This window comes from Schistocerca gregaria, unplaced genomic scaffold, assembly GCF_023897955.1.
Source record: "Schistocerca gregaria isolate iqSchGreg1 unplaced genomic scaffold, iqSchGreg1.2 ptg000720l, whole genome shotgun sequence".
In the NCBI taxonomy this organism is placed as follows: domain Eukaryota; kingdom Metazoa; phylum Arthropoda; class Insecta; order Orthoptera; family Acrididae; genus Schistocerca; species Schistocerca gregaria.
This window is the reverse complement of record NW_026062097.1, coordinates 173,878-196,354: the sequence shown is the minus strand read 5'-3', so window position 1 is coordinate 196,354 and position 22,477 is coordinate 173,878. Positions and strand designations below refer to the sequence as shown.

The following is a 22,477-nucleotide window of genomic DNA, read 5'->3' as shown; positions in this document are numbered from 1 at the left end:
GATTACCCCGTCTTTTTGTCATTCCTACCGAACATCCAAATTTGATGCATGAATCTAAAATACGATTTTGAAATGCGACTATTTTCGAAAATCCGGAATTCGAATTTTTATAAGAGGATAAACTGAATTTTATCAGTCAGCCTCCAATAGGCAGTTGAGAAAAAATTGCAATCCAGAGTTTGATTAACGGAAGAAAAAAAAGTACAAAATTGCTTGATATCGTGATTAATAGAAAATTTTTGAATGAAATATGGCAAAGATACATGATGCAATTTTCAATAACAAACAAAAAGACATTTTAGATTTATAAATTTGGTCAATATTTATCATAAAAATAGCTATGTTTCTGATATTGGGTATATTATTTTGTTTTGCATCAGCGCTGACTGAGAATACGTTTGAGCCTCTATGCATCTGCGTAGTCTTCGCTCCCCATCGCCCCCGAAAAAATGTCCAAATAAAATAGACATAGAAATATTGAATAAATACAAACTGCATAGTACGCAAAAATTGTGCAGACAAAAATCAATGACCTCACAAATTAATTTTTTTTTGAAGAATCACCTGAGCGTGGTTCTAGTTTCAAGCATACTGATGGTACGATAATTCTTTTTGTTTTGCCAATAACTGTTACCAAAAGCAAATTTGCATGCTAATAAATGCACACTATTTATACACAGAACCCAAGAAGGCATGTATACGTGATAAACGCCTGTCTCGGCCAAAAAAAGAGAAGACACGCAGAGAGGAAGAATTAAAAAGGCAAAATCAAAAAGTAGACGAACTATTTGGAGATTTAGACTTATCAAAAGATAATTCAAAATTACCATCGAAGGAATTGCAGATAGAAAAATTTTTCGAATCTAATTTACATAAATCTTCTTCTTCAAATTCGCCAAGTTGTGCTTCGAAGCCTGTTTCAAAATCTAGTTTTTCTGATTCTACATCCTCTAAAAGTGATCATTTAGCTCAGAAAGGTTTTAAATCCGTGAAAGCTCGAAAATTGACATCGGATACAGGCTCTAGCACATATTCTTCTAAAATCAAGAATGCCCCGTCATCACCAGATATAAAAGTTCATTCTAAAAGCTCAAGAGAGGTTATCGAGGAAGACTCGTGTGAAGAGGAGGAAGATTGGAGAAGCCTGCTTCGAAAAGTTACTGGATATAATCCGAACGATTTAAAATATCGCCGACTTGATGCACAGAATATCCCAGCAGATTCAGGTTTTGACCAGATTAACAATGAAGAAAAGAAAAGTAGAAAAATTGCAATTAAAGAAGATCGAGAAGAGCTTGAAAAATTAAAAAAACTTGTGTAGAAATGCGAGCCGAAATATATGTTCATGTTTGGTCTAAGTGAAGTCACCTAGTCCCTTGCGAAAATACTGAAAAATTATTGTATTGATTGATAACTATATAATTGAATGCCTTTAAAACAATGACAACTTGAAATGACGTTAATGTTATTTTTCATATAAAAAACTATGCCATAGAGAATGGTTTCATCCTAAATTGCCGAAAAAGTCCTGGTGTTTAGATGCAAAAAACGATCTGATTTGTTTAGGTTAGATGTATTGCAAATTTTCTATACTGAGCGAAGATAACAATGAAAACACTTATGTATAGAAAAAAATGGTCATCTGATTGAATAAAATCAGCTGACCTGATCCGGCCAAAAAAAAGTGGTTAATATATCCAAAAATCTCTAGCATAGCACGATATAAAAAAGTTCTATGAGCAAGCCAAATGAATTGACACTGTTTTCAGATCATTTTTTTGATACTCTATCTGGAACATAACCTATCTGCTTTGAGTAATTGTAAGAATTTTTTCAATAGTCATATTTTATTATGCGACGATATATATAAACTGCAAAGCTAATTTGGTTCTTCTGTATCACTTGAGTGCTTCTCTTTTGGCTCTTTCTTGTACAATCTCACTTCGCGTGAGGATGCGCGACAATGTAATCAATAGCATCTTGGACGCTAACTATTTTGTCACTTTCTTCGTCTGGTATAACGATGGCAAATTCATCTTCTATACACAAAACTAGTTCTACATTATCGAGTGAGTCGAGACCTAGATCTTTGGTAAAATGTGACTGGGGTGTAACAGCTGCAGGATCAACTTTATTGAATGACTTGACGACCTCAATAACGCGTCGAGTAACTTCTTCGTGAGGTAAACCATGGTGTTGCGGTTGTGCTTCCTCACTATATGCTCTAATTGAATTAATTTTTGAGAGGATCCTTGAATTGTACACAAATGAAGAGTTGACTCTGCTACATAGTAAAATTCGCTGAGACAAAATAGACCTAAATCTAACCTGGGAAACTGAACTTTTTTGATTTTCAGAAACTTTGGGCTGTTTCGCTAGTTTCAGCACGCGCGCGAACATGAGTGATATAGACAAGGATGAACTTTTAAATTTTTGAGCACTAGTAAATACAATATCCGAGGCAAAAAAAAAATAGGTTTATATTGTCTGTGATAAATTACAACAATATATCTTGTACACAGCACAGAAAAATGACTGTGATCTACTCTACCTAATTTCTTAGCTCAAAAGAGCAATTTAATATAGGTTTTTATAGGAAGTAAAAGTACGTCTTTTATAGCGTATGTAGCTGATCTCATTTATGCACAACGAAAGTGTAAGAAAACATGCTTTTAATATCAAAAAAGGCATTTCAATAGTTGTATTTTTGTATTTCTATACTTTACACTTTCGTCAGCTTTAATTAATAGCTCACCCTAGACGATTTGGCTTTTCTTTCGGTATTCACCCTTCCAATTTTTTTTCTATTTTAACATAAGTTGTCTTAATTTAGACCCCACTCTGTGTGGTATTTTTCTGTTGTTATGGTGCAGTTGCAAATAAATGATTTTTTCATTTTCATTTCATTTTTGCACTTACTGTTAGACTAAAAATTTTGTTACTATGTCAAAAAGGAGTTCAATTAGCGAATCCAGTAATGGATATACATCTACTTCTTCATTTTCAACAGAAGGCCATTCTTCCGATTCTGGCGAATACACAAATGAGGGTGTATCTGTTAAACACTTGAACCCGGCTACTCCTCGACATACAAATACTATTCCTGAGTCAGTAACTAAAAATAGTGCCGCAGCTGAATCACATACGGAAAACAGCAAAGAGCGTTCACAATCCGAGTCTTCGAGAAACTTAGATCAGTCTGACGCGAATGGCCAAGAAGCCTCTGCCTCCGAAGCTAGTGAATCGAAAAGTCGATCTTTTGAAAAAAAACAACCTGATTCTCAAAAGGTCAAGCTCAACTGGAGGGCGCGCCGCAGATTACGTAAAAAAAAAAAGAAGCAGAACATAGGTGGCTTGTATCATAGCATGACCATTGAAAAAGTTTGTGAGACTGTTCAAACCACTACCGATGTGTTGGAAGTAGGGTTGTCTTCAATAGAAGCTAAAAACCGACTTTTAGAAAATGGTCCTAACAAACTTAGTCTACATCAAGGCCCCGGCTTTATATCTCTCCTCTTTAAACATGTTGCTACTGGCCTTACGTTTATTCTACTTGTGTCCGTGATAGTTTCACTTTCGACGAAAAACTGGATTGAGGCCGGTGTGGTCCTCGCCGTTATGGTTGCGAACGTGATGATTGGCTTTGTTCAAGAGATCAAAAGTGAAAAAACCCTCTCAGCCCTTAAAAAACTTAGCGCTCCTTGCGCTCGTGTTATCCGAGATGAGCATACCATCGAAATACCCTCTCCAAACGTGGTTGTGGGAGATATTTTGCTTTTAGAACCTGGAGACGTCATCGCCGCAGATACTCGTTTGTTTTACACTAGCAACCTTCAGGTTGACGAAGCACTCCTCACTGGTGAAGCGGAGCCCGTCGAGAAAGCTACGAATGTTATCGAAGATTCGGATGCCCCGTTAGGAGATCGGCTAAATATGGCTTATGCGAGCTGTGTTGTTTCTCGAGGTCGTGGCAAAGGTATCGTGGTCGAAACGGGGAACCGAACACAAATTGGAGCAATCGCCCATCAGCTAGATACGAAAACAAAATCCACAAGTTCTCCTATTCAGAACAAGTACGTTATGTTTTTTATGCATTCTATTTTTTTTCGATACGTTTCGTGCGAACGTTTTGTCGCCTTTAAATCACGCTCTTATTAATTTCTCTATTTTGCCAGACTCGAATTCATGACTTGGATATTATTTGGACTCTCTATCGTTCTCTCTGTCATAGTCATGGCCGTTAACGAATTTGAGTTCGAAGATTCCGTTTACATTGTGTTCGCCGTTTCGATCGGGATTGCTATTGTCCCCGAGTCTTTGATCGTCGTAGTCACTTTGGCAACCTCTGTTGGCGTTAGGAAAATGGCTCGTGAGCGAGCCATCGTTCGAAGGCTCACTGCTCTTGAAACACTTGGTCAAATAACCAATATTTGCAGCGACAAAACAGGAACTCTGACCCAAGCAAAAATGATTGCCTCTTCTGTTTGGCTGCCGGATCATGGCTTCTTCACCGTTGAGGGAACTGGACTGCAGATCGTCGGAGACATCGTGAGGTCCCCTCAAATGCTCAAAAATTTTAATTCCGCCTTCCCGAACATTTTTCCTAGCACCAAAGAACAAAAACTAGAGGGAAAAATCGATGTAGAAAAGGGCAATGAAAACATTCCTCCAGAGCTGTCGGAATTCTTCCGTTGCTGTTCGTTGTGCAACATGGCCATTCTTAAACTTACTGCTTCCAATAACAATTCTGATGTTCTTCCTCAGTCTAGAAAGGATAGCTTTGTCCTCACTCAACAGCGTCTATGTCAAACTGGTCAACGAGTTTCAATCGAAGAACAAAATCGATCTTCCGATCAATCCATGGGGCAACAGCACTTTCAATTTGTTCAAGGTATCGGCGACCCTACGGAAGTTGCGTTGCAAGTTTTGGCCTACAAGGCCAAATTTGCTAAGCCCAGTTTGCTCGCCCGCGGATTTAAAATAGTTCAAGAGTATCATTTTGAATCCAGCATCAAGTGCATGTCAATTGTTGTCGAGTATGACAACAAATTAATTGGCTACCTCAAAGGTGCTCCAGAGCGTGTTTTAGACCGCTGTTCTACTGCTATATATGAACACAAAAAGTGGCCACTTTCAGATGAATTTTATGAGCACTTTCGAAACGTCAACCATTACATGGCTGGTAACGGGTTGCGCGTTCTCGCGATTGCCTATAGAGAAAACATGACTAGGGATGACCTCGAACCGAGGGAGGTGGCTGAGCAAGACTATACCTTCATTGGTCTAGCTGGAATTTATGACCCGCCTCGTCCAGAGAGCAGGTCCGCTGTTGAAATATGCAAAAATGCAGGTATCACCGTTCACATGGTTACCGGAGACCACATTGCTACGGCCACTGAGATTGCCAAAATGGTTGGTATCATCGATCCGAACACCAAATTCTCCCATTTGGTCATGACTGCTCGCGAATTTGAACTCATGAGCGAAGGAGACATTGACGAACTAGAACACTTGCCCCGTGTGTTGGCTCGCTGTGGTCCAGAAAGTAAAGTCAAGTTAATTGATGCCCTCCATAGACGTCGTATGCTTGTCGCCATGACAGGAGACGGTGTGAACGATGCACCCGCACTTCATTGCTCCGACATTGGCGTCGCCATGGGAAAGTCTGGAAGCGATGTCGCCAGACAAGCGGCAGATGTCATACTGACGGACGATAATTTTGCCACCGTTGTAACGGCGGTCCAATCAGGAAGGCGAATTTTGGATAACATCAATAAATTTGTTGCCCACCTCCTTAGCGCAAATATTTCAGAAGTCCTTATATTAATATTTGGCCTTGGAATTCGCTCAGGAAATCGAAGTGTATTTACATTATCAACTATGCAAATTCTCTGGTTAAACTTGGCTACAAGTTCTCCTCCTGCTATGGCACTTGGAATTGAAAAAGCCGACAGCAAGATCATGCAACGCAAACCCATTTCTGTGAAGCAGAGCCTATTCTATCCAGAAATGGCATTCGACGTCTTATATTATGGCCTAATTCAGGGCATTTTATCCTTGGCCGCCTTTATATTTAGTCTCTATTATATCGGAGGAGGAGTGATTGGCAAGCACTGCAACAAGTATTCCCATCTTTCTGTCGACTGTACAGCTATCTTTGAATCCAGGAGCGTCACCTTTATGGCCATGACGTTGATGATTTTATATCACGCTTTAAATTGCAAACATTTTAGAAAGCCAGTTTGGAGAATGAATCTCCTCGACAACTATTGGATTCTCGCTGCACTTGTTTTTGGGGCAGTTATTACCATTCCAACTATTTACATTAGAAGTCTCAACAGAGAAGTTTTTTCTATGAAAGAAATGGGCGCAATACATTGGTTACTCGTACTCATCTGTTTGGTTTTGTTCATCGCTTTCTCAGAATTGTATAAGTGGTTCAAGAGAAGGTTTCTTGTAAAATATGACTTGACCAGTTGGAGGGCACTATTTCGTAAAGAATTGAGCCCGGAATATTATCCTCAGAACTTGTCTGAAACAATATTGAAGGACTAAACAGAATACAGTATTTTGTTTTTTTTTAATTTTTTAATTGTTTCTCCTTATCCAAGTTCTTCATGACTAACTCTCATCTAGCAACTGAAGCAAAAAAAATATGGAAGAAATTCAACGATTCAGTTGTAGATTTTTTTAAGCTTCACGAGAGTTCTGAACCTTACCCTGAAGAACCAGAAACGCCTAGAAAATTGATATCTAACCTTGAAGGAGATGACGGTAGTAATTGGCATGTAGATGCTCACCTGTCTCAATACACCTCTGGCCTTTCATCCAGACGGAAAAGAACAATTCATGAATTAGTTTATCAGTATGAATCCGATTGTTGTTTATGATGCGCTTTTTTATTAGCTGCCCTCTAATCTACCCTCTTTAATTTAGGATGCCAAATGGACCGTGTTATGTATGTGAACACTGTTCACATCTATGTAACGCTTCTAAGAAAATAAAAGATGATGATAAAGATGCACACGCAGCAGTTGAACAAATAGCCGATATGAATAATCCAATATCACTTGAAGCAACTGATTCACTCGGCTCTAGTTCGGAGGCTTCCTCAACCTCCTACATTAGCCGCGTGCTCGAAAGGTCCAGACACAAACATAAATCTCTTCATCAAACAACCAAAAAATCTAGTGCTAGGAAAAAATCACAAACACATGTTAAGCCGGTTACCCCGACGAAAGACTTTCTAGACGACTCGAATACTATTGATCCCCACGATACACCTGCGATATCTAAATCTCCTTCAGATGCACATACTGTGTCCTATCCAGATGTCGTGAAGCATCTAGACGACAGCTTGTCCTCTTCTGACAAAGATTTTTATTCAAAAACTCCGCCTGCTGATAAAGATGATTCATTCGGTCAAGATCAATTTCAGCTTTCAATCGAATGGCCAGCTCGGCCCATTCTCGAGGATGAAGGCTTCAACACTTTTCAGTGGGTTCGTCTCAATGGCGAAAAATTTTCTATTGGTGACAGTGCCTATATAGTTTCTGGCACAGAAGAACCCTATATCTCTGAAATATTAGAGCTAAATCTCACCTCGGACAACAAGGCTACATGCAAGGTCGTTCAATGGCAAAAGGTGGCTGATCTAACGCATTTATCGGGCCATCCTCAGGAAATCTTAAGGTCCGAATTTGTTCGCGAGCACCCCATCTCTGCCATCGATGTATCCAAAAAGCCTGTTGTCAAGTTCACTTCTAATCCCTCTGAAATTGAAAACCTGCCTGACCATTTTTTTTGCTATCGCTCTTATGACCATAAAAAACAGACTATACAAAATCTCACAATACCCCCAGATACACAATAATGTAATACATAAAAAGTAAATTAGGGCAGGTTATACGACTTGCCTCCCCAAATACGAAAATTTTCTAAAACCCAGGTCCTTTGTAATTATGACACGCCTCTCACGTATCTGTAAAAAGAGAAGAATCGAGCTTTAACTTTTAACTAGCAATTACGAATTCTATAACGTTCAACCCTGGACATTTAACAAGAACATAATCTGTATTTATATCAGCCCTATATCAAATTCCACTGTAGCACTGAATGTACATTTGCATCCCTATTGATGACAGCTAACATAGCTAAATAGATCTTAGATTTTACACAAGTGCAGAAAGTGACAGAACAATTATGTACCACAATTACCACCATATCAATCAATCACATGAGATCCGGAAAGCGGGTTAGAGCGGTCTTTCAGAACGGCTTCAGTAAAGTTCGCTTTTGAAATAGCTTCCAGGTCGGCATGAAAAGGAGCCAGAACCTCTTTCATATATCCAGTGTGCGTCTTCTTCTTGCTCTTTTCTACGGCTTTGACCTTTGGACCTAGAATAATACATACACCCTTAGTATGTGAGTTTTTTATAATACACAGAGTAAAAATAGAGCATACCTGCCCAGGCAACCATGACGTCTCTGACCGTGTCTGTCAGATCTTTTTTGTCTGGTATTCGAATCAGAGCATATTGAACTTGAGAGTCTAGAAAATATATGTCAGGCATTCCTTTTATCTAAAAGATGATAATTATGGCGCCTTGAATGAAGAGCATACCATCTAATTTAGAAACCAGATTTTCAACAGTGCCATCTTCCATTTGAGTCTGCAAGACTATGTTTGTCATTGAACCTGGAGCATAGCCAAGGATGATACTATTCAAATTAGCTGTTAGAGATTTATCTTTATTTTTATTCGCTTTATAAGTTTTCGTACAATCCTCTAGTCTTAGAACCAGCGAATATCTTGGCTTTAGCGTTGTCTATACTTTTTTTGTCAACAACATTAGCAGCCATGACGTTTAGGAAACTGAAAGAACAATATTTAAATTACATCTAATAAATTATTTAAAATTTTGGTTTCTGGCCAAGAACGTATTGATTGGTCTTAAAATATACCAAAAATTGTACTTATTGCGGCCTCTTTTTTTTCTAACGCGATCTATACAGTTTACACTTAAAGATTATGTAACTCTAAGTATATATCGTATACTTAGTTACCTGTTTTTATTCAGCATTTTAATGCAAAATGTCTTAATTATAAATCATGATATAAGTCAATAGCAATCAATGTATATCACGTGGTTTTGTTATAAAAAATTTGCTATAATTCATTTTTTTTATCTTGATATAAATTGTCTAGGCAATAAAATAAAAGCGGTTGATATTGTTAGCACCTAGAGACCGATGTAGTCGTTTCGCAATCTCGTGCTTCATACTTCCTTGCTGCTAATCTTCTTCTAACTGAATGTGTTTTCTGTACCTTTTTACCTCAAATTCTATTTTAAAGATCGAGAAAGTACGAAAAAGTTTCTATTTTTGATGTTGAATCATTTCTATCAACTGTAGGGTAATTATTAAACAGCTATAGTTCCTATGCCTAACATTAACAGTCCCAAAATACAAGGAATGTTTATAGGCAAATTGTTAAGATTAAATTTAGGTTTTATATGTCCCAAGAACATTCACAAAATTTAGTTATTTTCCCAATAATATCACGGAAAAACCACATTAATACGTGATGTCGTCTTCGTCATCAAGACAGAAATTCTCTTCAACCTTTTGGATTTGATCATTTCGATTTAGATGTCTCATGATGATTGATCAAATGCGATTGCTGTTTCTAACTTCTCATTTGCATAAATTCGTATATAGTAAGATGTAAGTGCATGCTAATACAAAGAGGCAAGCTAATGTTGTCTCGAAGACAGATAGATTTTATATGTGTTTATGCATTATCAGAATATCTCTCTAAATATAATCCATCAACAAAACTACTGCAATAATTCCGAAATAATTAAATTACACTACGAAGAAGAATAGTGTGCACTAGCTATGCTAAACTGTCTAAATCGTTTTTTTAATATACATCAAATATTATAATGCTGATATTATTTAGATTACTAAATTGATTACACCCCTCATAATTTTTGCCATCCTTTGCCTATAAAAATATAAAATTTACCGTTGTAAATATTCGGCTGTTTTTTTCTCGTATTTGTCAAGCAATTTAATGAGTACAGACTTCATGAAAATCTTTGTGTCTAGAATACTGTTATACCCTATTGCTTGTTGAATGATACGCGTATCGCAATAGAGACACTATATAAATAATCATACTGCATAGATTTGACAATCTGTAACTTTGTACATATATACATATTATTAGTAGCCGGCATATAATTGTTTATTTTGCTTAACTTGGCAACCTTAATGATGCTTGTCCTAACTATTCTAGACTTAAAGACTTAAATTCGGAACATCTAGAATCAGTTTTTAAATGCCAGGTGAAATAAACCCGGTTTTGGGAAACGAGAAATCGACCCAAGGAAGCGGTAATTTGATGCTTAACAAAGACAATAAGAATTACACAAGTGTTCATCTATCTAATGTATGCACTTAGGCGAATAGAAAATGCGCCTTTTTTTACTGGTGGTGACCTCTCCCTGACTTCCCTCTGTCTTCAACATCATGCAATATGTGACAATAGTTCTTAAAAAGAAGAAGCTCAGAAACACAAACTACATTTAATTCTCCGCGGTCTGATGCGTCAAATGGCTCGCCTAAATTGATGAACGCGGGATATTTTACACCGCCCACCTCCCCTGTATGTCCTTAGATTTTTCATTTTTATTTTTTGGATAGGCTGTAAACAAACTTTATTTTTAGGACATTCCCACAAACTGTCCCCCAACACCAGTTCATCAAAAGACACCTGGTAACATCGGGGATGAGATACTTAAAACGTTTAGTACGTGATATTATTTCTAACTAGTTTTTAGAGTGGTACAAATATATCTTACTTTTTGTTGTCAGGTTCTGCTAGATCTAATATATCTAAAAGAGACTGTATTTCTCCTACCAGGCAAAATAACTTTAATTTTGAGACCATCAAAAGAAAGTGTTTAAATAGCCTCAATCATTCAAACTATGATCCCTCTAATTCTAACACTCGGACTATTATGCCTTACTTGACCTATCACTACACATCAATATCTGAAAACACAGGATTTATTCCTTTAAAGCCTACATTGTGCAAACCTACTCCGACAAAGGTTCTCAGTATCAATCGTAATCCATATTCCCCATGTAATACGTCATCTTCTTATTCTAATATTGAAATACCTTATGACTCTTCTCCCGCGCGTTTGCTATTAGATTTTCATTTAGAGCAAGAGCTTGGGAAAGGATCTTTTGGCTCTGTAATTCTATGTACTCACCGAATGGATGGATGGAACTATGCTGTTAAGTGTATTCATTTTACTACCTGCAAGCAGCGAGACCGTCTAATCAATGAAGTTTACCTAATGGCATCTTTTTCGCATCCTAACATCGTAGAGTACCATTCCTCTTGGATGGATGAATCAAATATTTATATTCAAATGGAATATTGTAATGGTGGCTCTCTAGAAACTTGGTGGAAATACAATCAAGACTCTAGTTTCGCTGAAAAAGAAGCAAAACTTTGTAAGGTAATTCAGCACATTGCTCTTGCCTTAGATTATCTACATACGCAGGAAAATGCAGTCCATTTAGATATCAAACCGGCCAATATTTTCGTGCAATATCATTCTTCAGTTTATTATACATATAAGCTCGGCGACTTTGGCTCCATGCAGAAAATCCCTCTAGCAAATGAATGTTTCGACTATGAGAACAGCTTTTTGGGGTATAAAAAAAAGCAAGAATTAAATTTAAGTAAAATAGAATGTGATGACATAGATGAAGGTGACGGGCGGTACTTGGCACCAGAGCTGCTGAAAGATCAAGTGGATGTTAGATTATTAGGTCGTGCAGACATCTATGCTGTTGGATGTAGCATTTTGGAGCTAGCTGGGGGTCAGCTATTACCCAATCACTCTGAATTTTCTAGTGAGGATGTGTCTAACCCCCCAGTTTTATTACCTCGTGGATACAGTGTCAAGTTTGCTAGCCTACTTAGCAAAATGCTCGATTCGGATCCATCTAAAAGACCCAGTGCGCGCGTCCTTTTAATGGATCAAGAAATAGGCTCAACGGAGTCTAGGATTCTGCTCCTACAAAAAGAAGTCTATCAGCTACAACAAGAAAATCGCCTCATGAGAGAACAACTTCAAGCCAATTCTGTAAACTGTAGACTTAGTTCATTTTAAGTTTATATAAAAACTATATATAGAAAAATAGGCTTGTTGCTTTATTCAAATGTATAGTTCTTACAGTAGTTAAGGGATTTTGACAAAGATGGCTAGTTGGATTTCAGTGTGAATCCGACAACCGGGCATTAATGTTGTCGGTACATTTATAAATGTTTTTAATTGTGTTTATGGCATCTTCGAATCTATCAACTACCTGCATGTTCGATATATGGCCATGCTGTCAACAGGTTTGTCAGGCGCACCAAATCATGAGATAATAAACAATCAGCTTGTTCCCTTGCCTCAGTAACGCATAATTTTAACAATGTGTCGCGCTAGTTTTTTTTATATATGCTTACATGTTAATAAGTTAAAATATAGAAGTACATAATTACACATGTCGGAAAATAATAAACAGATGCTGACAATTTCAGAAAGATATTATTGAAGAGAAGAAATACATAGATTTCGTCAACGAAGTTATTTGGTCTTTCATGTCTTCGTCAAGTATTTGTTTCACGAAAGTTACATTCACGTACACCCCCGTCATTGACTCTATCGTTTCTCAGTTTCCTCCTCACTATTATTGACGTGTTAAACTTGTGTTACCTTCAACATCAATTGGCTACTTTGCGGATGTATAAACTCTCCTCTTTGTACCAGTCTGAAGGCTCGCACAGAGACAGTTGATCAAAATGTATTTTTAGTTGGAGACACCCCCTACCTTGGCTCATGGATACCTCATCAAGCCATCAAAATGAAAAAGACACATGTTTCTGTTAAGAACATCGACACATTTGTTTGGAAGGCAACTGTTCATTTGCCAGTTAATATCCCTGTTTCTTACAAATATGTCATAATGGGTGATAACCGTTTAATTAAGTGGGAGACCAATAGTCATAACATACGAAATTTAATTCCTCTTCATAAAGAAATGAACGTTGACGATGGTGAATTCGGGCAAGATGCTGATAACGCCTGGATAGATGAAGCTTGGCTAAATAATGAGATCCAAATTCGTATTTCTCTTGGCTATTATGACCCTCTAACAGGTGACCCCTTCCCTCCTGTAACTGGACATGCATCTGATCGTTCTCTGTATTTGCATTTATTTGATCCAAGCCGCGTTATCTCGCGAAAGCTAACCCGAACATCTTGGAATTCGTGGAGTGAGATCGTTTTCCACACACACGATCTCTCACAATTCCAAGTCAATGTTGAAGCTTGCGAGATAAATCCGGACGAAAAGGATGAATCTTTGACGGAGTGCATTTGTATGACTTGTATTACTGGTGGAATCTTGAAAGATAGGCGCAATTATGTTTCGTTGCCACTTTTCAATTCAAAGATGGTCTATTGTGGCTTATTTAATTTCAAATATTTAATCGTCATGCCATTTAAAGACAAACTCAACAACATGTCTTTTCCCTGGAACTTACACTCCGAATCTCAGCGGCCTATTGGTAAATCAGTTGGACATCGTGGATGTGGCTCAACGAAGACGACTGTTATTTCGGAAAACACAATTTTTTCTTTTTTAACAGCTGCTAACTACGGTGCCGATTATATTGAGTTCGATGTCCAAATTACAAAAGATGGCGTTCCAGTCATTAATCATGATTTTCACCTTTGCGCAGTCAACTACTTAGGAAAACAAATTAACGTTCACATATCCTCTCTAACAAAAAAGGAATTTAAAATGCTGAGACCTGAACAGTACGTATTCGAAACGAATTTAAATGCATTTTTTGATGCATATGAATATAGGACGATAGTGACAGATTGAAAACAGGTATTTGTACACTTTCTGTACAAGTAGATCTGAGGCACTCTATTTATGTCCTAAGTTTTTATATTGTTGTGTTTGTTTGCTTTATAGCGAAGCAGCTGTCTTTCATTTCATTTTTGCCTACGATTTACTGCTTTTTGTATGGATCTAATATATCTTAATCAAAAATATTCTCAGACACCGTTTGAAATCTCACTCTATTATTTAGCAAATATTGCGATTATATTTTTCAATTATCTAGATCTGCTCTGAGGCTTTCTGGTCATATCCAGAAATCTCGAAGTTTGAATGACCTCAATAAATCTTCTTCAGAAGATGAATCCGCATCGCGGTACGTTTTCTCCGGTCATCAAATGAGTTCTGAACAAAAAAAGGCTACTGGATCTAATCTTGATGCTGATAGCCAATTTGAAAGATACAACCCAAAGCTGGTACCATCCAGAGACACGATACACGGAATATCTGATCTTTCGAGATATCGGGAACCACCTGGCCGCGAGCGCAATGTGATCAACCCGCGCGATACGTTCGCAACGCTGAGTGAGACTTTTTGTGCTATTCCTGTTGAGATTGGCTTTGTTATTGAAATCAAGTATCCGTCCTATCGTTATCAGCACGATGCTAAGATGCTGTATCACGAACGGAACTTTTACGTTGACGCTGTCCTTAGAGCAACTTTCGCTGCCCTTGCCAATCCTCTGTTTTCTTCTAGGAAAATCATGTTTATATCATTTGATGCAGATATATGCATTCTATTATCTCAGAAGCAGCCTCGATATCCAGTTCTTTTTTTATTGTCGCTTGATCCTACTAAAACCACGGAAAACAATGAAGTTGAACAATACGATATTCGATGCAAGGATTTCGATGTGGCTTTAAACTTTGCTAAAAATGTCCGTCTTCAAGGTTTGATTTGTGATGCAGGAAGTATTTTGTCCAATTTACATTTGGTGAAGAAAACACATGAAAAGGGGCTCTTGTTAATGACATATGGCGAGCAAAATATGAAGGAGGAATGCAGGAAAACACAAAAGAACGCGGGTGTAGATTCTTTGATTATTGATAATGTTTTGCGCTTCCGCTGACAAAAAAGGATTTTGCAAATTAGCTCAAGTGATCTTTCGGTGCGAACTCCGAAGACCAAGGACTCATTTATTGCTTAAGAAATAATTTTGAATTGATATCGAAACAAAACATATTTTTTTGCGTTTATTCGTATGGGGTATTTACTACTACATTTAGTCATTTAAAACTATCCATAACTTATTAAGGAATAGTGAACATTTTCATCCTTTTGTGATTCATTCGATCAAGTTTAACTATCTCGGTCAATTTACCTTTTCAGTTTCTTTTTTCGAGGCCAAGAGTTATCTCTCTACTGCATGATACTAGAAACAGATTCAAAATTAATAATGAAGGATGCGATGATCATGGGCCAAATGCTGTAGCTCAACAAGCCAATATTTGTCGATATCGCACTAGAGGCCAAAACAACTGGGTTTGCTTGAGGTACTTGGGTAACAGCCGTTTCAACTGGCTGAACAATCTGTCTCGCGTGTGTCTGAACAACTGGCTGAACAACTGGTTCAACGACTGGCTGAACAACTGGCTGAACAACTGGTTCAACAACTTGCTGAACTGGGACAATATCAATAGGAATGGCATCGATCACTATAGGCTCTTCATTGACAGGCGAAGGAATGATCTCTATGCTTATCGGATTGATATGAATAGCTTCAGGCTTTATAGGTTCGACAGGGATAGCCTGAGGAATAGGTTCTTGTGGGACTGGAGCAACAGGGATAACCTGAGGAATAGGTTCTTGTGGGACTGGAGCAACAGGGATAACCTGAGGAATAGGTTCTTGTGGGACTGGAGCAATAGGGACAACCTGAGGAAGAGGTTCTTGTGGGACTGGAGCAACAGGGACAACCTGAGGAATAGGTTCTTGTGGGACTGGAGCAACAGGGACAACCTGAGGAAGAGGTTCTTGTGGGACTGGAGCAATAGGGACAACCTGAGGAAGAGGTTCTTGTGGGACTGGAGCAACAGGGACAGTCTGAGAAATAGGTTCTTGTGGGACTGGAGCAACAGGGATAGTCTGAGAAATAGGTTCTTGTGGGACTGGAGCAACAGGGATAGCCTGAGGAATAGGTTCTTGAGGAATAGGTTCAATAACGACAGGTTCTACAGGAGGCGCAACAGGTGCAATAGGTACAACTGGAATAACTTCTACAGGTACAACGTCAACAGGGGTTGCAGGAATGACATCAGCTTGAGTCACTGGAACGACAGCTTGAGCCACTGGAACTTGGACCGTTTGAAAACCGACAGGGACGAAAGTGGTCTCTACCGTCGCCGTATTCGTAGTAGCGGTTTGAATTTCTTGGAAAGGAACTCTCGTTAAGCTGAGAGGAACAGTATCTTGTGGGGGTGGTTCAACACGCTTCAATTCAACTGGTGTCGTGTTTATGTTACTGTTTTGATTTACAGCGCTGAGCGTTACGGGCGTTCCGACATCACTTAGATCGTAGAACTTAGAGCTCGCTTTGATTACCGCATCTTGGTTTGGTCGGCTTCTGAAGTAAATCTTGCAGTCATGATCGTTGCACTCAGGCATACTGTTTCCAGATATGTAGCTAATAGATTTTTAGTCAGTACGTTTTTTAACATTTATGAGAGGACCATAAATCATTATTACTTACCATGGGAAACGCAAGCCATTGAAGCCTTCATTGTAGCACTCTAATTGATCATTGTTGTCATAAATAACTCTAAATACATTTGAACAATTAGGATCAGTTTAACCTCTAAATTTCGGAGTCTACGGAGTTTAGCGCAACCAAACGTACAGTTTTTCAATACTGGGAATAAAATTGCAGTACTGTAGGAGATTCATGACCATTTCATCTCTGTATGTGGATACATATTTGTTAACTCTCTCGTTTATCATTAAACACCCACTATTTGTTTTATCATCTAACGTACTGTACGTCTATGTTCAAATGAGGATGACCGGCTCGTTTGCTGTTTCTGTAAGCCTTGCTTATTTCACTATAATAACATAATTAATTGAATTTGTTTATCCTAATCTTTCATGATATATTTACGCACTTCTTTGCACTTTGGCACACATTTTTGATGAAACCGCTCGAATTCTTCAATTTGTCAACGTTCAAATATCTATTTTGGACAGTTTTTGTTAGACAAGTTCATACTTTTAAAGCCCATTTTTCTATATTTCGTACATCTCTCTTACTTGATTATCTTCGTTACTGTAAGGTGCATTTGTTAGCCTCTGTCAGAGAGAACATTGAATATTTTCCAATCTACATACCAGACTACCCCATTAAGATTGCAATAGTTGCCCACATTATCATATGTCCAGCCTTGATCTTGTAGTTGTGGGAAATGGTTTACCAGGCTCCTGAAGAAAAATTCCTGGCCAGAGTTCGAGTTGTGTGCGAAACACAGAGTGGATAAAACCACTAATAACAAGCCACACAAAATTTGCTTTTTTAGGTTTGTCATCTTGAGTTATGTTCTGTTTCTATCGGAAAACTTTGTTCGCTTGCTGGCTTCGTCAGGCTAGATGATACTGCCCATAACGCTGCGGAATTTCGTTTTTGATTCCATCTTCCAATTTCTTAGTTATTTTTTTCCTAGACTTTGGTCATATTATGGTTTATGCGATAAAATGCAGATAATTTTTTTGTTTTGGATCGCTCGCTGACCATGAAAAGTTGTGAAACACTTAATTTTTAAGAAAAAAAAAAATTTATTGTTTGATCAAATATCCAATTATTATTTTAAGTAGTTATATCTTGAATTCTCCAGATTGGTTACAATGATTTTAACTAATTTTTATTAAATTCTAGAATATGAACTAAATACCAATATTTGTATAAAAATTTCTCTAGAGCATAAATTCTTAATCTAGCTAAACAAATTCTCTATTTTTCGAAATTGTGCTCTTATTTGTTTATTTATTTTTCTCCGATATTTACTCCATTATCTGGCCAGACAAAATACTTAGATATTAGGTAATTTTCGTGTTTATATAACTTCACAAAAATTCTGATGTAAAACACTTATAGCATCCAGAACTTTGAACAGAAACCGCTTTTTTGAATGTATGGATTTATGTAAACACAAGGTTTTTAAGGCGAACAACGAAAATGAAGATTGAGAAATTTATCAATCTAACAGAGCATATTTATGGTATCGTCATTCTTAGTTTGAATAGAATAAATTAGTTCAGCTTATCCTCGGTGTTGGATACTGCTTTTTTATTTTGACCGAAATTTGTATTAAAAATTGATAAATATTTGTATATAACCAACTGAATTACCAGATAGTGTCATTTTATTCATAGAAAACTTGGTTTATAACCAGGTATCTTTTTTGCATCGAATGATGGCATTAGATTTCTGGAATTAAGAACTGAGCTCGTTTGCGAAATTTTTTTATTCAGAAAAATTAAACGTCTTTGTGAATTCTATTTTTGGATTTTCTTGTAATTGAAAATTTGGTTAATTCACTTTGTAATTACTTGGTAAGTGTATTTGGCTACGGTGAAAAAAACATCATTAGAATTATACGGAAGCATTTTTCAAAGAAAATATTATATGACATACAATTCATTAATGACAATTTGGTCATCCTCAAAATTTGAATCAGTTCTCTCTGGAGTCTAATTACACTAAGAGCATCTGATTCTGGCGATCCTCCTGAACTCTTCGAATCACTGAAAAAAAATGAACCTGCATGAATCAAGGACGCCACTTCTAGAATTTGAAGCACTTTATGTAAAGATATTGAGATAAGAATTTTATGATTTTAATATAGTGGTTTCTCGAGTAACATAATATCGACGCTTGTATATACACACATATAACTATACCATTCATGTATATGCAGGTATCGAAGTGCTCAATAATCAGTCTAATAGTTTCAAGCGGTAGTTCGAAATCAACTTTTGAAATTGTTTTCAGAAGCTGTCATAGTTACAAATTTTTACAGGCCGTCTAAGAATCATCCATAATATTATTACAGATGAATTAAAAAACGGCTATTGAATTAGACAGGACTGTAATAATGAAATTTAAGAGGTCTTACAATATGTTTTTAGATTAAATATCTCAAAGCGTAATAACCTTTATATTTTTTATATAGAGAATTCGTGGGGGTCCATTAGACATCTTCATTTTAAAAAAGTAATTCAGAATAAAGCTGCTGCCACTGATTCTGACCGCGAAAGTTTTAAACAAAAAGTAATTGTTTAAGGATAACTCATACTACAGATAACTTTAAATTTTTATATCTTTGCTACGCCTCAAAAAGTGAGCTATTTTTGGTACTACATGAATTAGTGGATCTAACGAAAGATGATCTCAATAACAAAGTAATCACTCCTTCGTAGACTGATTTGTCGTATTTTGAAGTAATAACAATTCACAATTTTTCAATCGCCAAAAACAGTTCTTGAATTTTTTTTAATTGACTGAAGGCCTAAAAAATTGAACAATCCCAGAACCTATGCTACCATTAGGAAGTGAATCTCTGTTCAGACTTTCAATAAAAAAATTGGTAATACACATTTTCTTTCCCAACAAGAATTAGCTTTATTTATGGCTGTCTGGATGCACATTTAGCAAAAACCGATGAACTATATAAGGCTATTTTTTATACGCAAAATTGCATTTTTATAAGAGTTTAAATCTTTTTTCACACTTAATATTATTTAAACAGAATCATATCGGTTGCAGATACCAAAGATATAAATCCGTTTTTTCTTGAATCAACCTCGACAGCTCAAAAAGTCTAACATCTTTTTTGTAAAAATGCTGAGTTGCTCAAAGCCAGCCGTATAGCGTGCTGTAAGGGCCTTGTGACATCTTTTTTAGACTACAGCTTAGCTTAGGTCTATATGCGAATTAGCAACTAGCCCCGGGTGAATTTTTTTTTGTGCAAACAATATACGTGTATATCAACACACCGTTCTGGCCTTGTCCAATTCATCCGAGACGCATTTAAAAACCTCCTAGGAATAGGAGATGCCACCGCATTCAGCCCATGATCGGGACTTGAGTGTATGTCGGCTCTTGGTGAATCTCAAAAAAAAAGGCAGGGTTAACTTCGTGGTGAAGTCAGAATGTATATATGCTATTCATCTCAATAAATAAGTGTGAATTAGTTGAAGACAACACACAGATATCAAAATCAAAAAATTAAAAAGAAGATGAATTGTATAAATTTATTTATCTGGATTTACCTTCACTTTTTTTTCAACTTATGACCGACTCCGACGCAATAGTGAGTGAACCCAAACTTGCTGAAAAAGTATCATTGAAAGAAGGATCGGCAGTATGCAGCCTAATAAAAAAGAATTGCTGACCGGGATTTGTGTGTATACAATTTTTGTGCACACAAATAACTAAAATGTGAGCCCTCTGCATACCGTAGACATTCTCACCATATTTTTTTTAAATTCAGGAAAATGATCTTGGGTTCGACCCAACAAAAAAGAAGAGAAAAAAGAAAACGGGCGTTACTGCAGCGACCAATGGTATGTTCCACATACTTACATTTGCTCTATACATACGCGTTGGTGTGTATTTGCTATACATATAGAAATGAATGTTGTACAGGTTGTACATAATATGTTTTAGGTCTTGTATTGACCACAATTGGATTTCAGCTTTGGCGTCATTGAGTATCAATAGTTCTGAAGATTCCAAAAAAGATAATGCTGAAGACGCTTCGTCTGCTCAGTTAAGTGAGGAGTCCAAGGTTCACAGTAGCAACTGGACGGATTCAGATCGCGAGTACGAATACAAAGAGCTGCTTGTACGCATTTGCGAATTGATAGTTGCAGATAAAGGGTTGGATGCGTTTAAGGGGAGGAAAAAAAGTATTGAGCCACCTGAAGTGGGAAAGGTTGGCACCAAGCGGATTGCTTGGGTCAATTTTGTAAGCAACTGCAAGAGTATCAATCGAAAGCCAGAGCATGTGCTAGAGTTCGTGTTGACTGAGCTGGGTGCGACGGGATCTATTGCAGGAGATAACAAATTGATCATTAAAGGACGATTTCAAGGAAAGCAGCTTGAAACTGTGCTTCGTCGGTATATTGCGGATTATGTGGCGTGCCGAACATGTCGGTCTGGAAACACAGATTTGAAAAAAGAAAACCGCATACTATATAAGGTCTGTAAGGACTGCGGAGCAAGCCCTTCTATCTGTCTCGCGTGTGTAGGCTTCCGTGTTCAAACCAGACGTCGAAAAGCATAGTTTTTTTATAGGATCGGTCATAAGACTATTGTACATTATATGGCAGTGCACATCTGAAATGTACATTCCACCCACTCAAATATACACGAATTCAGCATTTAACATGTAGTAAGTGGTATATGTGGCTCCGCTTTTAGCAGCTCTTCCTGGCTTAGCTGAAGATACCATTGAAGAAAGCGGTTGCTCAGCTCATTCTTTTGATGTGTTTTTAGGCATCGTTTATATATATGTCAAAATGGCCATATAGTTACAACTTCGTCGAACTTTTTTTCTGAGGGGTACGCGTTTTACTAAGCCGATTTGCTAAGTTTTCTTGGATCACTTGATTGATGCGCCAATAGAATATCTTGAAGGAATGAAGCAAACTGTGCTTCGATGTCAGGGAAATGATGTTCTTTTGACAGCTTCTCTTGCCAAAATTCTATTTTTTGTTTATATTGAACTGACTTGGAGTCGAGAGACTGTAAGAAGTGCCTTGCCAATGTCAGCCTTGAATCAGGATCCGATATGAGTTTGAATGATTGGTGAGTGATTCCGCATATAATCGAAATGTTTTTTTGAGAATCAAGAAGGTATTTCCAATATTCTAAAGAGATTGTGGACAGATATTGAGGATTACGTTGGGTCAAAACCTTATGAATTTCTAGAGCTATTCGTTGGTGATGTTGCTTTTTGGAGGCAAAGTTAGTCAGTGACTTGATTTTATCGAACCTTCCTGATTCCATAGACAAAGTATGAACCATTTCCAACAAAATGTCCTGATTTGGACAAACATCATGACAAATAGCGTATGAGAAGAGGGCGTAGAACTCGTAAAATTTTTCCCACCAAAGATAGACTCTAAGGATACAGTTCGTTGTCACTACTGAAATGCGGAGGTCTCGAGTTTTTATTTCATCGACGGTATTTAGAAGTTTTTCAATGGGCCCGACTCGCGCATAAGCGAATGCAATCGCATCGTAATCGTGCGCACTCCAACTTTCGAGTCTTTGACGAAAAAGGGTGATCCAACGATAGACTAAATCTCGGTCATTAAGACGAGCATAGAACCGAATCAGAATGTTGTAGGTAATATTTGAGGGGACGAGATTGTTGTTTCTCACTTCAATAAAAAAATCTTCAATTAAAGTGTATTTCCACCGTTCCGGACGTTGAGTGATGATCTCCAGAAGAATGTTATACGTCACCATATTTGGGATGAGGTCATCTGCTCTTAGTT

The 22,477-nt window shown here is 37.4% G+C and overlaps 7 protein-coding genes across 15 annotated transcripts; 5 read left to right on the top strand and 2 right to left on the bottom strand.

Moving 5' to 3' along the window:
- The first annotated feature begins 408 nt into the window (after nucleotides 1-408).
- LOC126320479 (uncharacterized) lies at nucleotides 409-1,718 on the top strand. Its single transcript, XM_049993980.1, has 3 exons — nucleotides 409-499; nucleotides 559-597; nucleotides 681-1,718. Exons 1-3 carry the CDS (start codon nucleotides 409-411, stop codon nucleotides 1,319-1,321), a joined length of 771 nt encoding a protein of 256 aa, XP_049849937.1. The 3' UTR covers nucleotides 1,322-1,718.
- A 786-nt stretch (nucleotides 1,719-2,504) lies between these two features.
- Nucleotides 2,505-6,561, top strand: LOC126320473 (uncharacterized). Of its 3 annotated transcripts, XM_049993973.1 has the most exons (4): nucleotides 2,510-2,605; nucleotides 2,834-2,867; nucleotides 2,955-4,073; nucleotides 4,176-6,561. In XM_049993973.1, the coding sequence occupies exons 3-4, from the start codon at nucleotides 3,367-3,369 to the stop codon at nucleotides 6,553-6,555; spliced, it is 3,087 nt and encodes a 1,028-aa protein (XP_049849930.1). In that variant the 5' UTR covers nucleotides 2,510-2,605; nucleotides 2,834-2,867; nucleotides 2,955-3,366; the 3' UTR covers nucleotides 6,556-6,561. The 3 variants fall into 3 exon arrangements, with proteins under 3 accessions (XP_049849928.1, XP_049849930.1, XP_049849929.1); XM_049993971.1 differs by having other exon boundaries at nucleotides 2,505-2,605; nucleotides 2,834-4,073; XM_049993972.1 differs by lacking the exon at nucleotides 2,834-2,867 and having other exon boundaries at nucleotides 2,525-2,605.
- A 53-nt stretch (nucleotides 6,562-6,614) lies between these two features.
- LOC126320474 (uncharacterized) lies at nucleotides 6,615-7,905 on the top strand. Its single transcript, XM_049993974.1, has 2 exons — nucleotides 6,615-6,865; nucleotides 6,937-7,905. The coding sequence occupies exons 1-2, from the start codon at nucleotides 6,618-6,620 to the stop codon at nucleotides 7,871-7,873; spliced, it is 1,185 nt and encodes a 394-aa protein (XP_049849931.1). The 5' UTR covers nucleotides 6,615-6,617; the 3' UTR covers nucleotides 7,874-7,905.
- Nucleotides 7,906-8,076: 171 nt separating this feature from the next.
- Nucleotides 8,077-9,044, bottom strand: LOC126320475 (uncharacterized). The gene is made up of 5 exons (XM_049993976.1): nucleotides 8,783-9,044; nucleotides 8,624-8,721; nucleotides 8,465-8,551; nucleotides 8,209-8,397; nucleotides 8,077-8,153 (listed from the first exon to the last, which is right to left on the bottom strand). The coding sequence occupies exons 1-4, from the start codon at nucleotides 8,860-8,862 to the stop codon at nucleotides 8,225-8,227; spliced, it is 438 nt and encodes a 145-aa protein (XP_049849933.1). The 5' UTR covers nucleotides 8,863-9,044; the 3' UTR covers nucleotides 8,077-8,153; nucleotides 8,209-8,224.
- An 820-nt stretch (nucleotides 9,045-9,864) lies between these two features.
- LOC126320379 (wee1-like protein kinase 2) lies at nucleotides 9,865-15,056 on the top strand. Of its 6 annotated transcripts, XM_049993827.1 has the most exons (8): nucleotides 10,085-10,212; nucleotides 10,312-10,456; nucleotides 10,556-10,672; nucleotides 10,735-10,816; nucleotides 10,882-12,714; nucleotides 12,843-13,895; nucleotides 14,177-14,299; nucleotides 14,372-15,056. In XM_049993827.1, the coding sequence occupies exons 5-8, from the start codon at nucleotides 12,674-12,676 to the stop codon at nucleotides 15,051-15,053; spliced, it is 1,899 nt and encodes a 632-aa protein (XP_049849784.1). In that variant the 5' UTR covers nucleotides 10,085-10,212; nucleotides 10,312-10,456; nucleotides 10,556-10,672; nucleotides 10,735-10,816; nucleotides 10,882-12,673; the 3' UTR covers nucleotides 15,054-15,056. The 6 variants fall into 6 exon arrangements, with proteins under 6 accessions (XP_049849785.1, XP_049849784.1, XP_049849786.1 ...); XM_049993828.1 differs by having other exon boundaries at nucleotides 9,865-10,212; nucleotides 10,556-10,816; XM_049993829.1 differs by having other exon boundaries at nucleotides 10,096-10,212; nucleotides 10,556-10,816; nucleotides 14,384-15,056.
- A 95-nt stretch (nucleotides 15,057-15,151) lies between these two features.
- On the bottom strand, nucleotides 15,152-17,650 carry LOC126320380 (calphotin-like). 2 transcript variants are annotated; one of them, XM_049993835.1, is made up of 8 exons: nucleotides 17,306-17,568; nucleotides 17,217-17,243; nucleotides 17,083-17,151; nucleotides 16,957-17,022; nucleotides 16,821-16,880; nucleotides 16,674-16,742; nucleotides 15,551-16,607; nucleotides 15,344-15,514 (listed from the first exon to the last, which is right to left on the bottom strand). In XM_049993835.1, exons 1-8 carry the CDS (start codon nucleotides 17,497-17,499, stop codon nucleotides 15,344-15,346), a joined length of 1,713 nt encoding a protein of 570 aa, XP_049849792.1. In that variant the 5' UTR covers nucleotides 17,500-17,568. The 2 variants fall into 2 exon arrangements, with proteins under 2 accessions (XP_049849790.1, XP_049849792.1); XM_049993833.1 differs by having other exon boundaries at nucleotides 15,152-16,607; nucleotides 17,306-17,650.
- Nucleotides 17,651-20,248: 2,598 nt separating this feature from the next.
- Nucleotides 20,249-21,258, top strand: LOC126320478 (eukaryotic translation initiation factor 2 subunit 2-like). The gene is made up of 3 exons (XM_049993979.1): nucleotides 20,249-20,334; nucleotides 20,464-20,536; nucleotides 20,669-21,258. Exons 1-3 carry the CDS (start codon nucleotides 20,263-20,265, stop codon nucleotides 21,256-21,258), a joined length of 735 nt encoding a protein of 244 aa, XP_049849936.1. The 5' UTR covers nucleotides 20,249-20,262.
- The last annotated feature ends 1,219 nt before the right edge of the window (nucleotides 21,259-22,477 follow it).